Genomic DNA, 16,437 nt, shown 5'->3' on the forward strand with positions numbered 1-16,437 from the left:
CAAATTTTCTGCCATGTTGCTGATTTGCCTTAAGTTCCCTTAGTTTGCTCACACTCAGGGTCTGTTTGCTGACTCGTATGCACCATTCCAATAAATATTCAGAAAGAAAAAGCTTTGGAGATTTGAGCTGAGATATGAAAATCAATTATCAAGAAGATTGTTTGACAATAGTTAATATTTATGACTCAGCTCAGTTTTCCAGTATCCTTGTTTACATGTAGAAGGCACATGTTATGGACTTCGTGGCTCCACCTGCCCTGAGTACAATATATTAGTTTCATATCTGACAAGAGTACATACTGGAAAGTTGTGTACGAGCTGGCAAACATTCCCTACTTAAAGAAATCTGTTATTGTTTCCACTAATTTAAACTGATGGAGGCTGGACTTTGACAGAATCAACAGTTTATCAAAAAGATTGAAAAAAGCAAAATGCAGTGGCAAAAAAACTTTTATACTGTTCTAATTATCCATAGACATAATCAGTAGCTTAAAATCTCTGAGCCTAAAGCCAGAATTAATTGTAACTTTTCAGGATGAAGTTCAATGCAAGAAGTAGTTTTACATAGATCTCCTTCCTTGTAGAGGCTGTCCGCTGACTCACACATATCATTCCACTTAACTCATATCAGGAAAAAGCTACCTGGGAAAATTTAGCCAAGGAATAAAGCTGAAATATTGGGAAAATAAAGTTTAAATTATGAAACATTTCTTTTGACGATATTTAATTTTTCATGCTTCGGTTAAACTTCCAGGACACTTTTTTTCTCCTGATATGATGTAAACTGGAATGACATGTACAAATTGGCAGACACTAAACCCATAAAGTGTGTCCCAAACCTCCTTGATCCCAATAGCAAAGCAAAACAAGACGAAGAGGAGACTAAACACCTTTTCAAATCATCAGGGATTGCTTGGTGATGACTAAGATGACTGCACAAGAGGGGGGGGGAATAAGTTGTCGTAGAATGTATATCGGAACCTATAGGGAGAATCACCTCAGAACACCGCAGCATGGCGTATGTTTATATTTTTATACTGTTGGCGCTCCTCAAGACAACGTTACTGTAAGGTAGTGAACTAAGATTCCATAGCGTGCAGATCTGCCTTACTCTAAACTTGTGACTTGGTATTGTGTAAGAGAGAAAGGGGAGTGAGGGATGAATGCAGGGGAGAAGGGAGAGAAAATAATGAAGGATGAGGGAAATGGTGGAAGAATTGGCAAAGGAGGAGAATGGAGAGTAAGGGAAAGAGGGGAATGGGGATGGAATGCAGGGTAAGAGAAAGAAAATTAATGAGGAAAGAGAAGGTAGTGGGACAGAAGAGTGGAGGAGGAGGAAATTAGAGAATGGGAGTGGGGAATGAGCTTTCAAGAGAGTGAAGGGTGGGTACAGGGGTTGAGGAGAGAAGGGGCTGTGGAAACTATAAAGAGTGGAGAGAACATGCCACATAGAAAGGAGCTGCACACAAGTTCAGAGTGAGGTGGATCTGTGTTCCTGTCTGCAATTGTACAAGTGAGACGAAAGGCTGTGGAGATGCATGTAGGCTCATCAACTTAACGTAGTATCCCGTTTGCTGTATAAGTTATTAGAAGAAAACGCAAAAAAAAAGGTGCAGGACTAGGAGCTCTGAAAGGTGATATTAGTGCGCATTGCTGTCGGTGTTCTGAGGTTGTGCTCTGCCGTAGTGGGAAAAGAAAGTAATGAAAATAACACCCTGGTTGGCAAGGAATCTCTTTTGACTAATTAACATCATCTTCATGTGTTTGTAGTATCTTGTCTTGTCACTTGCATAGGGAAGGTGTGTGTGACAGTTCATAACCAGCATTCCTCTTAGTACACCAGGGGGAAACATGCTCTGGAAAATGGAGTTGAGGTATGAAAATCAAGTTGAAGTTTAGTTTTGTGAACTTTTGATAGTAGGAGTTTTTTGTTTCACCACTAGGGCAGTTTTTTTCTTGACGGGAGTATTAGTCGGAATGGTGGATACAAATTATCGCACACACCCCAAAATAAACTTCATATCAGACCCAGAAAACGTTTAGCAAGTAGCCAGTTGGTGGTGAAATAAGTGGGTATAAGTGGGTGTGGGTGGCTTGTGTTTGCTTGATTGTCCAGTCCATTGCTTAAAGGTTAAAAGTTTACAGACACAGGGTAACGGCACTCACTCGCACAGGGAGGAGCATGATGTTCTTGTACACACCCTTTTGAGCCCAGTGCGAGTGAGGTCCGTCCCCAAAGAGCTGACCCTCCCCACACTACTGTGGCACGAGTCAGAATTGTGTTTATTATTTAGAAAGGTTCAGGTTAAGAAGTGATTGTTTATTTTTAGAGGTGTATGGGTTAGAGGCACTTTGAGGGCCCTGACACCCACAAGGCACTTGGTATTTGTTTTGAGTGCACTGTGGGAGTTACAGTTCTCGCTGCGTTGGCTGGCGGTGAAGTCTGGCCACAAAGAATGGAATGGCCAGACTCCACGGCCAGAGATCCCGGGTGTGAGGCCCAATAGTGCCGTCCGTGGTGCCTCGGTGTTGTGTTGGCTGCACTGGTGATCTCAGTGTTGTTCTTGGTTACGAGGCATCAGGGACGAAGACTGTTGGTGGTGATGGTTGATGGACAAGCTGGCTACTCAGTAAATGTTGAATAATGCATAATTATTATCCTTTTTCATTAACCCTTTCCTCGTCTAATCTTAAGTCTTGCTTAGTATCTCTTTATATGTAGCTGTTCAGTAATCTTATTTAGATGATTGTGGACAGAGCTACTGATCAACTGTACTCATCTTGTGACTTGTAGCCCCGTTCTGTGCAGCAAGTCTCCTATCCTCCTCCCTGTCACTTCACCCCCACCCCTCTCTTTCCCTCTCCCATGTAACTGTCTGCACAGAAAGGGGCATTGAGTCAGGAGTTCAGAGTAAAGGTGATTGATATATTTGTCCACACTTGTTACAAGGTAGTTATGGCATTATATTCACCAATCTAAAGTAGAATTTTCACCCATCTTAAGTACAACAAATAGAAATGAGGTTAAATAATGCACAGATAAAAATTCTTAACAAGTAGTGTATTTGAGGGTGCTACACAAAACACTATTGACAATAGAAACATGGGGATGCATTAATTACAAGGGCACTATTATTTCCTAACTGTAAAAATATAAATTCTTTACATTTTTTTGTACCAATGAAGAAGCTGAGGCTCATTAATTAGCTGGTCAGTGCATGTGATCCAAGAACTGGTACTTGATGGTGAATACAGGAAAAGGGGGTTTAGCGGAGGGGCTGAGAGAGGGAGGAACTTGTCTTGGGGATGTAGTAGAATATGCCTTAAGTTAACTAAAAGAGATGATCACTTGGGTAGGCAGATGAGACTGTGCCATAAGTGTAGGCAAAGAAGGACAAGGTGTAGAAGTGATGAGTGAAAGGGCTTTTGATAGAGAGAGGAACTGATCTTGGGAATGTAGTAGAGTCTGCCTTAAGCGAACTGTAACAGAGACGATCACTTGGGTAGGCAAATAAGACTGTGCCAGAAGTGTAGGGAAAGAGATAAGATGTAGAAATGATGAATGAAAGGTTGTTGATGGAGGGGCTGGGGGAGGGAGAAACTTGTCTTGGAGATGAAGTAGTGCCTGTCTTAGTTAACTGAGATATGATCACTTAGGTAGGCAAATGAGACTGTACCGTAAGCATAGGCAAAGAAAGATAAGATGTATAAAAGTGAGTGGATGAGAGGTAACAGGTTGGTCAGAAAGGGTGGGATGGCAGGTCTGGTAAAATGAGGGAGTGAAGTTGAGAGAGGAGTGTATAAAAGGAAAGGAAGAGGGAAGGTGAAGGGCAGGTGAGAGAGAGAGTGCGTGTGTGTGTGTGTGTGTGTAGTGTTTGCTGGTTGTGAGGAAGCCAAGGGGCGAAGGGAGATGCAGTAGGTGATGTTGAGAGAGGGGGAGAAGTAGGAGGGTAGATAGAGGAGGGGAGGGTTAGGGGGTGTAGATAGAGGAGGGGGGCTAGAGGGTGTAAGAGAGGAGTGGATGGGGGGCTAGGGGGTGTAGGAAAGAGAGGGGGGGGGCTAAGGGGTATAGGTAAGGGAGAGGGGAGGTAATCTGCTGTTGTTTGAGCGGTCTCCCCCAAGAGGTCGTGGTCTTGCTCTGCTCACCAGCACGCTGCCACAGTCGTCCTGCTGAGGAAGGCATGCATCAGGCTGCGACTGGGTCTGCTTAAGGGTCAGTATGTATCATTAAGTCCATTCACTCAAGCTGGATCCCTCCGTGGCCTCCGAAATATTCTGGCCCGGGTCTGAAGTTGATGTCACAAGAGTAGGCAGATGTTCAGGTTTTCAGCATATTGGAATGTTAAAACTCTTAACTAGTATTAGCAAACTACCAGAAAATATTTCGGAAAACTGAGCCTATCATTGCATCTGTGATACATTGCTGCATATCATAGGCATAAATTAATTACAGTAAGATACTTTTATATTAAAATAAAATAGTAAATAAGCATTTTCTTGGTAGTTTTGTTAAACTCGTAATTTTTTCCAATTCATTTGGTACAATATGTAAAATGTACCATGATGAGAAAAAATGTAGGCAGTCGAAATTGCCAAGAAAGTAAACCTGCTGCAACAGGCGAACATCACTCCTGACAGGAGGGATGAGGCCTTAGCCACAAGACCTTGAAGGAATGATAAGACTTTATTGGAGAGTTTGCAGTAGTTTTACTTTCTTGGCAATTTTGATTACCTGTTCTTCCCCTATCAGAACATGCTACATATGTAACCAAATGAATCAGAAAAGTATACCCATTTCGAAACTATGACTGAAAACTTATGCAAGCGAGCTGAAACAAAAGTGAGGCAAATTGTCTATTCACTTTCATTTTTCTTCCAATATTTTAACCCTCTCGTGCACCGGGATGCCATCGGCGTCCATTTGAACAAAAATATTACTTTTAAATAGTTATATTCACTCCAATGGCGTAATTATTTGTTTGAGGGTGTGTTTCCTCACCCTTTCCGAAATTAACTAATTGGCAACACTCTCCGCGTCCACAGATTTGAGTGTGGTTGAGAAAACAAAGACAGTTTCCGGTCACTCAGCAGTCAATTTGCACATCTCGCTGCTGTGGGCTTGCACACGCCCATCTCATAACAGTGATAATAGTGTTATATAGTGCAATACAGTGATTTGACTGGGTATAATTTGTATTCTTTTCTCTTTACAGGCAGTAGCGTATTATATTTTGTGAATTACGTAAGCAAATGAAAGACGGACTTTTTTCAACATTTTTACTTTTCCGCAAATATTTCATGGTGATAATTGTCCGATTGGAGATTTGAAGGAACCATACGAATCCTGATAAAATTCTGCTATTATAAATACATCTACATTGAAAAGTTGATCCACAAAGTTTTTAGCATATGACCTAAGTAGAAAAAATGTTTATGCGCACTTTATTCCATGTCCATAAACGGTCCTATGAATTACTATCATTATTTCTTTATTGATTCATGAAAAAATCAAACAAATAAGGAAGCCATTGATATATTATGTATAATTATAAATGCAGGTTTGGGGGTAGAAAGTAGCTGAGAAAGAAAATTTTTCGGCGCGCTAAAAAAATCTGCCTTGACCAGCGAGAGACCTGACGTTTGAAATGAGCATGGAAAAGAAAACTTATTGAAACTTATGATGCGCGAGAGGGTTAATATAAGAGTACTCTTCCTGTAATTAATTTATTCTTATAATATGCAAAAATGTATCATGAATAAGGTGGTAAACTCAGTTTTTATAAATATCAAATGGTAGTTTGCTAATATTGGAGAAGAGTACAACATTTCAATGCACTGAAATCCTGAAAATCAGCCTACTCTTGTGATGTCATCAACTCGAGACCCAGGCCAGTACATTTCAGAGGCCACAGCTCCTCCCAGCAGAGGCTGGATCCCAAGCCAGGTAGGTAAGGATGCTACTGAGTGTCTGTTGGTGGACACCCCGGGGGCGTCTGTTATCTCTGTTGCTCATACAATCACAAAGATTCGGAAAGTATTCTGATTTCTTTGCTTAGCTCATCTGTTACACAATAGAAGCCAATTTTGTTGTATTAAGCAATGATTGCACAACTAAAACGTGATTTTCAAGACTCAACAGGGTAAAAAGGTAACCATGATGAGAAAACCCTCTTATCTTAAATTGTACATAGTACCTTCAGAAGGATTTTATATATGAGAACAAACATTTTGTTCTAAAATATATTCAAATATTGATAGTAAAGTGGTGTACACATTAGATGTTACTTTCACCATAATTACTTTACTTCTTCATCCTATCAAGTTTTGAAAATACATAGTGCTAAAGTTGTACAATCACCGCTTCATTCAATGATGTAAGCAAAATTTGCTTACCTTGTGTAAAAGGTGACCAATGCAAAGCAACATGAATATTTCCTGAACATTTGTGAGCGTGTTGGACGGTGGACATGTCAGACAGCCTGCCCACCAACAGCCAATCAGCAGTGTTCATACCTGGCTTAGGAGCAAGGGATCCAGCTAAAGTGAATGGACATAGGACAGCAGATAGTCTTGTAAAAGTTGTCCCCCACGGCTATGGTGCACAAACTTATAGTTCACTGCTTCAAATGTTTCATGTTGGCCATTTTGTCACCCTGCTCATAACAATCTAACACTTCAAGTGGTTGTCTCATATCTTATTGAGTTCCTCTCGCATTTAGTAGCACAAGGGTTCATGCTGTCCATTCCTGGATGCTGGCATGCTATAATGCAGGGACTATTTATGCAATAGTGCAATAAACACTTTCTGAGGCAAGGCCAAAATAATAACACTAGACTGGCAGAAGTCTGAGGAATATCTCATTCTCACAATTAGTAGCACAAAGGTTCATGCTGTCCATTCCTGGATGCTGGCATGCTATATAATGCAGGGACTATTTATTCAATAGTGCAATAAACATTTTCTGCGGCAAGGCTAAGATAATAACACTAGACTGGCAGAAGTCTGAGGAATATCTCATTCTCACTCACATTTGCCAGTGGAGTGTTGTACTTTTCTTTCTTTGTGTAAATAGTGCATGCATAATAGCAATCCAGCATCCAGCAAAGGACAGCATAAACCCTCGTGCTTCTAAATGTGAGCTATACTTCCTAAGACTAAGGGCAACTAGAAATGTTAGAATTTTATACTCAGGGTAATGGCATGGCTGCCAGAAAACACTCCAAGCAGCTATGTGCAGTCTGTTCGAACAAAGCATTCCTCAGACTTCTCCTGAATAGCTGAAATCCTCTTTCTCTTTTATGGAGATCTATCAATCTAATACGCTCTCATCCTACATGTTTCTATATTATTTGCCTTGTCTCACCTCTTGTACAAAGTAGACAGTTTTAGTTGGCTCCATTACTCAGCAGTGATGGTAGAACTCGCAAAGTTTGTCAAAATTTACTTAACCCTTTCCATCCGTGATGCAGACATCAGCGTCTCAGTATGGAAAGGGTCAAGAGGAAATGGAAGAGGATTAATCCTCTTCTAAACCTCTCAATCCTCTAAATTCCTCTTAATCCTCCTTCATTTCTTCTTAAGAGGTTTAGAAGAGGACTAACTCTTTCCAGACGGTGACGCCGTCGGTGTCACCGGAGTGAAGGGGTTAAAAACAAAGTCAAGTATAGATGAAATATCTCTGAAATGTTTATACCACTTTCTACAGATCACTGACATTTGCAAGAGTAATTGAATCCGTACTAAAAAAAAAAAGTTCTGCGCTGCAAAATAGGCAAAAATCCTTCAGAGTGGCAAGCACCTGGGCACACATGCAGTGGTTGGCTGCTGGCTACCTGCTGGTGCTGGGAGTGAAACTGTTGTTTCAGAACTGATTCAATTACTCTTGCAAATGTCAATGATATGTTAAATATGGTATAAGCATTTCAGAACTGTTCTTTCAGTTATACCAATCTGATATCTTATTTTGTTTTACCAAACTTAGACAAACATATGTGAGCTGTACAATCACTGCTGAGTCTAATGGTGCCAACTATGGCTATTTTGTATAAGAAGTGAGCCAAGGCAAATAATATAGACACACGTAGTACAAAAGCATGTGTGATTGGTTGACTGGGAACCTCCATGAGGGGACATCAGTCAGTCAGGAGTGGCCTGACAAACACTGTTAAAGTGCCTGAGGAACACTTCATTTGGACAGTCTTGAGAACAATGTGTTTCATTAGCTTTTAATGCTGGTGCCACAACAGCACAGGAATCTGCCACAAGTGGCAAAATAACTGTACTCAATGCATGTTATGTTATTCATGGAAATGATGGTAAGTTTAGGTGAGGGATTATGCCTGATATATATATATATATATATATATATATATATATATATATATATATATATATATATATATATATCTCTCTCTCTCTCTCTCTCTCTCTCTCTCTCTCTCTCTCTCTCTCTCTCTCTCTCTCTCTCTCTCTCTCTCTCTCTCTCTCTCTCTCTCTCTCTCTCTCTCTCTCTCTCTCTCTCTCTCTCTCTCTCTCTCTCTCTCTCTCTCTCTCTCTCTCTCTCTCTCTCTCTCTCTCTCTCTCTCTCTCTCTCTCTCTCTCTCTCTCTCTCTCTCTCTCTCTCTCTCTCTCTCTCTCTCTCTCTCTCTCTCTCTCTCTCTCTCTCTCTCTCTCTCTCTCTCTCTCTCTCTCTCTCTCTCTCTCTCTCTCTCTCTCTCTCTCTCTCTCTCTCTCTCTCTCTCTCTCTCTCTCTCTCTCTCTCTCTCTCTCTCTCTCTCTCTCTCTCTCTCTCTCTCTCTCTCTCTCTCTCTCTCTCTCTCTCTCTCTCTCTCTCTCTCTCTCTCTCTCTCTCTCTCTCTCTCTCTCTCTCTATATATATATATATATATATATATACACACATAAAGTGTTTTACTTTACTCTGCTAACTGTGTTTTACCATCACTTACTGTGTTCTGGTCTGAGTGTTGTCTTCGGTTGGCAATCTCCCGCAGCATTGTCTTGGCAGATTCTCGCGTCTGTGGATGGAATCAGCATGAGTCACAAGTCACATCTACAAATACAATTCTAACTCCATTGGTGCTCACTGCTTACTCATCCCTCTGTCTAATACATTGTACACTACCCTTGTTTTATAATTCATAGCAATCCTTGCAATTTAATTTATTGTAATTTAAGCAGAAAAACACGATAGTCCAACTCAGTTATGAAGTCAGCTTGGGAGGGGCCTGCTTGGGGAGTTCCCTGGCCACAGTGCTGCCAACTCTTATTCAACCCGGTACCAGCGACGGGCCAAATTTGTGGCTTTACTGCATAGCAGCGATGGGCCAAATTTGTGCCATGATATAAACCCCAAAAAATAGAAGATATATAATCTGATTATAAATGCTTTGATATATATTATGAAATAGTTTGTGTGAGGGGTGATTTTTTCTCATTTTTCTCGTTTGGAGGAACCATTAAGAAACACGATCCTCGCTGCTACCTGGTTAATGTATACAGAATATCTGATACACAATTTCAAATAATTTGTATATAGATAACATATGCAGGAGAGTGATGTGGCAGCACTGTGAAGACGTTCGAGTCCAATCCAAACTAACTTCATATTTGTGTCCAACTATAGTAACAGGCTGGAAGAGAGCAGTGAGGTAAAGGAAGTGGGACAACAAATGAGACCAATGAAGCTAAACCAGTGAGACAAGTAAGTGACCCAAGATCTGTCTCACCTCCAGGAAGTTTATGCTTCTCACTGTACTAATAAGACAAGTGAAAAACTATAAATGACACAAGCGAGCCAAACAAGAGATTAACAACTCTCACCTCAGGGAAGAGTGTACACTTCTGGGCATACTCATAGGCCAGGTCAAAGAGGTTCTTCTGGAGGCAGTGGTTGGCCAGGAAGAGGTAGGCCTGCCCTCTGTCCTCGCTGGGCCCCACCTCCTCTGTCTCCTGCAGGTAACGTTCAAACAGCACGGCTGCCCGGTCACCCTCGGCCAGCCGACTATACAGCCTGTGGGAACAAGGTTATAAGTCACATGACGTACTATTTTAACCCCTTGACTACGGATTTCCTACAAGAAGACATCACCAGGCTACAAGAATGGAACAAAAAGTGGCTGCTACAATTCAATGATGAAAAATGTAGAGCCATGCACCTTGGGAGGGGATATCCAGCATACAAATACCAGATGGGAAACACTCCACTACAGAGGCAGAGAAAGACCTGGGAGTATATGTTACCAGGCTACCAGTAGAAGCCAAATCCGTGCCAATCGCAGCAGATGGGTTAACATAGAGATTGGGGAGGATGCAGAAATATAGAAATTGAGGGGGGATATAAAAATGAAAGGACTTACATATGTAAACATAAGACAAAGAGCCTGTATTAAATAGTGAAAGAGAAAGACAGACAGTAATATATACTCCCACCCTACCCTCCACTCACTTTGCCAGTCTGAGCAGTGCAATGCCTTCAATGTCGCCAACACTGTGAGCCTTCAGGAAGCACTTCTTGGCCTCCTCCGTCTTCTCCAGCTTTTCGTAACTTTCCCCGAGGGCCACCAGCATGCGGGAGTCATTGGGACGCAGCTTCTGGGCCTGGGAGGGGGCAGGAGGGAGAGTACAAGGTTAGGGAGAGGATCATGTGTGGGTGTTCCGGTTATTAATACAGTAGACTGGTAAAACGTGTCCCGTGTAAGTGATGGGAGGCACATTGCATTGCACTTCATTTTTCTTCATTCCAAAACATATCATACAGCACAGTGATTTAGTATGCTATTAATTGATGTAAATTTGTCTTAAGGGTTCCACATTTGTAAATCCAAGGAATAAATCAAAATAAATTAATAGGTAAATACAAATGAACTATAAATCACGGCCAAGAGTCCCCCCTCGTGTTACTCGCCTGCTTGAAGTAGTAGAGGCAGTAGGCAGGCAGCTTGAGGATCTCATAAGTCTGTCCCAGGCCATACCATGCCCGGTAGTCCCTTCTGTTCACCTCTGTGGGGAAGGGACGACTCATTACTCTGTCGTCTATCAAGCTACCAAATCAAAAGCAGGAGTGTGGAGTCGGATATAAAGAAAAATTGGCTCCTGGAAATTTTAAAGCTGTGACTCTGACTCCAACTCCACCCCCTCCCCCTCTTCTGCAGTACAGTGGTAGACAAATCAAACCCCGCCACACCACCAGCATTGCCAGATTATCGTATCCACCATTGTATTTACTGTTTTTAGACGCTTAACTATAGCAAAAAGACACTAATAATTAAACCTTTCAACGGTAACTATAAATAAATGTAGTTATTGGAGTGAAGGAGACAGTTTTTGGGTGGGAAATCGGAAAACACAAGAGGCTAAGCACGACAATCTGGTAACACAGCACACCACGCCACGCCCAGCCACACAACATCACACATAATTATCATAAAGGGGTTGGAGATATTTTTACCGACTTCGACTAATGCCAAAAGTAAGCGACTCTGACTCCACAGCCCTGAATGAAAGCTTGTGTCAGTTGGTGGAGAAGCTAATAACAAATGTGACTTGCTACAGAGACTGCCCACCCATTCCCCATCACACAAATCAAACTCCTACCCACCCACCATCCTCCCTTACCTTAAAACACACAAACCAATGGCATAACGGTACTACACACAACCACACACAACACAAAGCATACAACTCCACACACACCAATGGCCTGGCGGTAGCACTGTATGGCGGCGTTGGTGTTCTTCATCTCCATGTACTCGTGGCCCATGAGCGTCCAGGCAGCCAAGTAGTGAGGGTTGAGGCGCAGGGCTCGCTGGAAGTATTGAACCGCCTTCTCGTGCTGTGACCTCAGGCTGTAGTAGTTACCTGGGGAAGGAAAATAAAGTACGGTAAAAATGATAGGAAGATAAGGAGTTTGGAGAGACAAGTAAGATGTTAGGCATGGAAGGGAGAGGACATACATTCTCTCTACACACACACACACCTATAACACAGCAGGTCTCCACTCTGTATTTGTCCACCTGCACCACACGATGGGCCAGGTAGGACAGCTCCACGCGCATCTCCTTCACGTAGAGCAGGTTGGAGTAGGTGTCCAGGTTATCGAGGCGGTAAGGGTCCACCGCCTCCAGCTCCTTGAAGATCGTCACAGCCTGGTCCACGTCTGTACAGGGGTGGGAGGTTGTAGTGGAGGTGGTGTGGGGAGAGGAGGGATGGAATGAATACAAGAATTGTGTATAAGAATATGAATATTTCAAATTCCAACAAATACGAATATGAATTTGAATACACTGAAATGATATTGAATTGAATACAAATACAAATACTTTTTGCGAGTACTCACGAAAACTTTTCACTGAAAAATACCTTCTAGGCATAACTGGGTACAACACTGTTCTACAGTAAAGCAACAGCAAAATGAGCTCATGAACCTGTACTATACTGTCTATACATGACCATTACACATCTGCCCAGGAGACGAGTTGTAAGGGACAATGGCTGTTATTTATGATAATAAATTTTGAAGTATTCATCAGATTATTCACTGAATACAAATGCTTTTCCCTTGTATTCAAATACGAATGAGACTACTTTGACTTCTATCAATTATTATTAGAATATGGATACATCCAAATACAGTGTTCGAATGTACCATATTTCCTGCCATCTAAGACGCACCCATAATTTGGCAAGATATATTTCGAAAAAAATTAAAAACTCCACATTTCCCCTGAACTTAATGTATAATGTTATGCAGTATTACATTTGGCCACCTTACTTACAATTATGACTATGGTACTGTATGTTGCTTTGTGCCCTTCTCTATGTTCAAAGTGTTCCATTGTTGGTTGACGAGTTACAGTGCTCTTAACCCGAGCAGCTGTGACTTTGAAATGGTAAACAAAAGGGTTGGTTTTTAGATTCACTCGCTGTGCAGTGTCCAGGCGGTAACTTTCACCGAGCTACTGAAGGAACTAATCACACAAGGATCTTGGTCTTGATCTTGACTTTCAGGGACCATATACCTACTTTCAAGTAAAAATAGATGTTGATTAATTTCTGTCAATCATATCATGTTTGACAGAAATTATGTTTTAACAGTTATTTTTACAATGAGAAACAAAAATGCATTTACAATAAATACTTTAATTATCCACCTAACCTATTAATAGTGGTGTTACACAGGGTTCTGTCCTATCTCTCACTCTCTTTCTGTTGTTCATTGATGATCTTTCCAAAACGAACTGTCCTATCCATTCTTACGCCGATGACTCTACTCTGCATTACTCAACTTCTTTTAATAGAAGACCCACCCAACAGGAACTAAATGATTCCAGGCTGGAGGCAGCAGAACGCTTAGCCTCAGACTTTACTATTACTTACGACTGGGGCAAGAAGAACCTGGTGTCCTTCAACGCCTCAAAAACACAGTTTATCCACCTATCCACTCGACACAATCTTCCAAACAATTATCCCCTATTCTTTGACAGCACTCAGCTATCATCTTCTTCAACGCTAAATATCCTCGGTCTATCCTTAACTCAAAATCTCAACTGGAAACTTCATATCTCTTCTCTTACTAAATCAGCTTCCTCGAGGTTTGGCGTTTTGTACCATCTCCGCCAGTTCTTCCCCACACAGCTGCTATATATTTACAGGGGCCTTGTCCGCCCTTGTATGGAGTATGCATGTCACGCGTGGGGGGGCTCCACTCACACAGCTCTCTTGGACAGAGTGGAGGCTAAGGCTCATCGTCTCATCAGCTCTCCTCCTCTTACTGATAGTCTCTAACTCTTAAATTTCGCCGCCAAGTTGCCTCTCTATCTTTTATCGATATTTTCATGCTGACTGCTCTTCTGAACTTGCTAACTGCATGCCTCCCCCCCTCCCGCGGCCTTGCCACACACGACTTTCTATTCAAGCTCATCCCTTTACTGTCCAAATCCCTTACTCAAGAGTTAACCAGCACCTTCACTCTTTCATCCCTCATGCTGGTAAACTCTGGAACAATCTTCCTTCATCTGTGTTTCCTCCTGCCTACAACTTGAACTCTTTCAAGAGGAGGGTATCAGGACACCTCTCCTCCCGAAATTGACCTATCTCTCAGCCACTCCTCTAACTCTTTTTAGGAGCAGTGAGTAACGGGCTTTTTTTTCACATTCGTTTCCTTTTTTTATGCCCTTGAACTGACTCCTCTGCTGAAAAAAAAAATCCACAGATATCCGTTCTTTCGAACATGTATCACAAAAAACGTCAGCTGACCGGGCCATTGCACAGCAGAAATAGCTCCAGACTAATCTGCCCAAGTCCGCCCCACGGTCGCCAAGCAGTCACGTCAGGCAGCACCCTGCTCCACCAATACTGTTCCCGTGTAATAGCTGCTTTAAGCATCACCGCCAAGGTACCCTGCACACTGATGACTGGCACATCACGGCGGAATTGTGTTTAGTGTTCACAACACACGTCGGCTCCCACGTGTGTTGCGTTTTCTTGTGACCTGCATGTTTTTTTTCGCATCACAAGTCCTCCCTCCTATCTTCTGCTTATTCACACTTTCCCTTTCTATTGCATCATACTATATTCATTATTTAAAGCAATCAAAATTTGTACCTTCAGCGTATACCGCTCAGGGGTAACTTTTTGGCATTTTATGAATGAGAAAGGTGCACGTTATACACCACAAAATCTGGGAACTAATGCGTCCAACGGAAGTGTTTTGGGCGTTGGTTTCGTACCAGTAACAATAATCCCTAGGCCTCCCAAAACCTAACCATCGGGGTATAAGATGGGTGATTTTTTTACTCTTCTTTTTTTTTTAAAAAGTGAATCTTATGTGGCAGGAGATACGGTATTCGAATACGAACACTCCATCCCTGAGTCACACACACATTAAGGGAAGATGTCAAACAGTTTAAGGAGAGACCAGACAATTAAAGTTATTGAGGTGGCACCACACAGATATCCCTCAGGGTCTGTATACCACAAACTAGGTAAAGACAACCCATGTCAACACCCACACCACCACCAACCACCAGACAGCACTCACCCCGTTGGTTGTGGTGTGTGATGGCAACCTGCGCCATGATGTAGGTGGAGTTGGCCAGCCCAGCGTCCTGCAGACTCGTGTATATCTCCAGCGCCTCGTCATTCAGCTGCAGCTCCAGGTAGGTGTGTGCCAGGAAGAGGCGACGCATCCAGTGGTCAGGCAGCTTCAGTGTGCCCAGCTGTGGAGGGAATGAAGGCAAGAAAAGTTGGGGCTGCCATCCATAAGAGTACAAAGAGTTGACAGGACTGCAGTGTTGAAGCTAATGTTGTGGACAGAGTGATAGATCTTTGTATGAAACAGAGGACATGAGAGTTGTAAGATCTGTTTGTATGAGACAGAGGACATGAAAGTTGTTAGATGTTTGTATGAGACAGAGGACATGAGAGTTGTTAGATCTGTTTGTATGAGACAGAGGACATGAAAGTTGTTAGATGTTTGTATGAAACAGAGGACATGAGAGTTGTTAGATCTGTTTGTATGAGGCAGAGGACATGAAAGTTGATAACTTGTCTGTATGAGACAGAGAACATGAGAGTTGTTAACTTGTTTGTATGAGACAGAGGACATGAAATAAAGTTGAAGAAGACTACTCACTTCAAAGAAATTATAAAATACAGTGCCCCCACATGAGGATATTGAACACTGGAACAGCCTGGCCAGAGTTTGTCCAATAATAATAATAAACAAACAAAAGAATTCAAAACTGTACTTGACAAATGAAACTCAGCAAGACATGACTCCATAAGCATAGGTAGTAAGTTGCTAGTAGGAGTCAAGAGATGCTAGCTAGAAGGGAAAGTGAAAGGGCAAGGGGACATGAACCCAAGCCCTCCTCCCCTGCCCAGCCCAACACCCACCATCTCCCTGTCAGTGATGAGTGCCGCCAGCTCCAGCCAGGCCCCCCAGTGGAGCGGCTGTTGGTGCACCGCCTCGCTCAGCACCTCCACGGCCTGCTGAGTCAGGTCCAGACGCTTCAACACCACGCCATACACCCAAAGCAGCCACGCGTCCATGGTGCCGCCGCTGCCATCACCACCACCACCGTCATCTCTACGACACACACGAAGAGAAAATACAGAGTCAATAATACATCAGTCTGCATTGTATATTTCTTTGGAAGTTATAGTGTAAAATGAATAAGATTAAACAGTATAGAAGCAGAACAAAATATCATTCTAGAATTCCAATGTAAGTAAGGTGAAGGAGCAAGGTGGGAGTGTGTGTGTGTGCTTTGAAAATATGTATGAGGAGTGAAGTGGAGAGTCTTCTGCCATGGTCATCCCCTTCAGGAGAATTACTAGAGGGAAGGGGACATCAGAGGGACAGACACACACAAGCAGTGAGTAGCGGGCTTTTTTTTTATTAATGTTTGCTTTTTGTGTGCCCTTGAACTGTC

The 16,437-nt window shown here is 42.3% G+C and overlaps 1 protein-coding gene across 2 annotated transcripts in view; it reads right to left on the minus strand.

Annotated features, from left to right (window-relative positions):
* Positions 1–3,042: 3,042 nt before the first annotated feature.
* The window catches only part of LOC127000640 (cell division cycle protein 23 homolog), a 28,966-nt gene continuing 15,571 nt past the window's right edge, over positions 3,043–16,437 (minus strand). The window contains exons 5-13 of one of the 2 annotated variants that reach the window (XM_050864582.1): positions 15,899–16,091; positions 15,042–15,219; positions 11,979–12,158; positions 11,696–11,860; positions 10,908–11,002; positions 10,449–10,600; positions 9,824–10,013; positions 8,950–9,018; positions 3,043–4,167 (exon numbers count right to left, since the gene is read on the minus strand). In XM_050864582.1, coding sequence (XP_050720539.1) covers positions 4,060–4,167; positions 8,950–9,018; positions 9,824–10,013; positions 10,449–10,600; positions 10,908–11,002; positions 11,696–11,860; positions 11,979–12,158; positions 15,042–15,219; positions 15,899–16,091 — 1,330 coding nt within the window. In that variant the 3' untranslated portion in view covers positions 3,043–4,059. Of the gene's footprint in view, positions 4,171–8,949; positions 9,019–9,823; positions 10,014–10,448; positions 10,601–10,907; positions 11,003–11,695; positions 11,861–11,978; positions 12,159–15,041; positions 15,220–15,898; positions 16,092–16,437 lie in introns of both variants that reach the window. The other variant, XM_050864581.1, reaches the window with a different exon arrangement.

This window comes from Eriocheir sinensis, chromosome 19 (genome assembly GCF_024679095.1).
Source record: "Eriocheir sinensis breed Jianghai 21 chromosome 19, ASM2467909v1, whole genome shotgun sequence".
Taxonomy (NCBI): Eukaryota; Metazoa; Arthropoda; class Malacostraca; order Decapoda; family Varunidae; genus Eriocheir; species Eriocheir sinensis.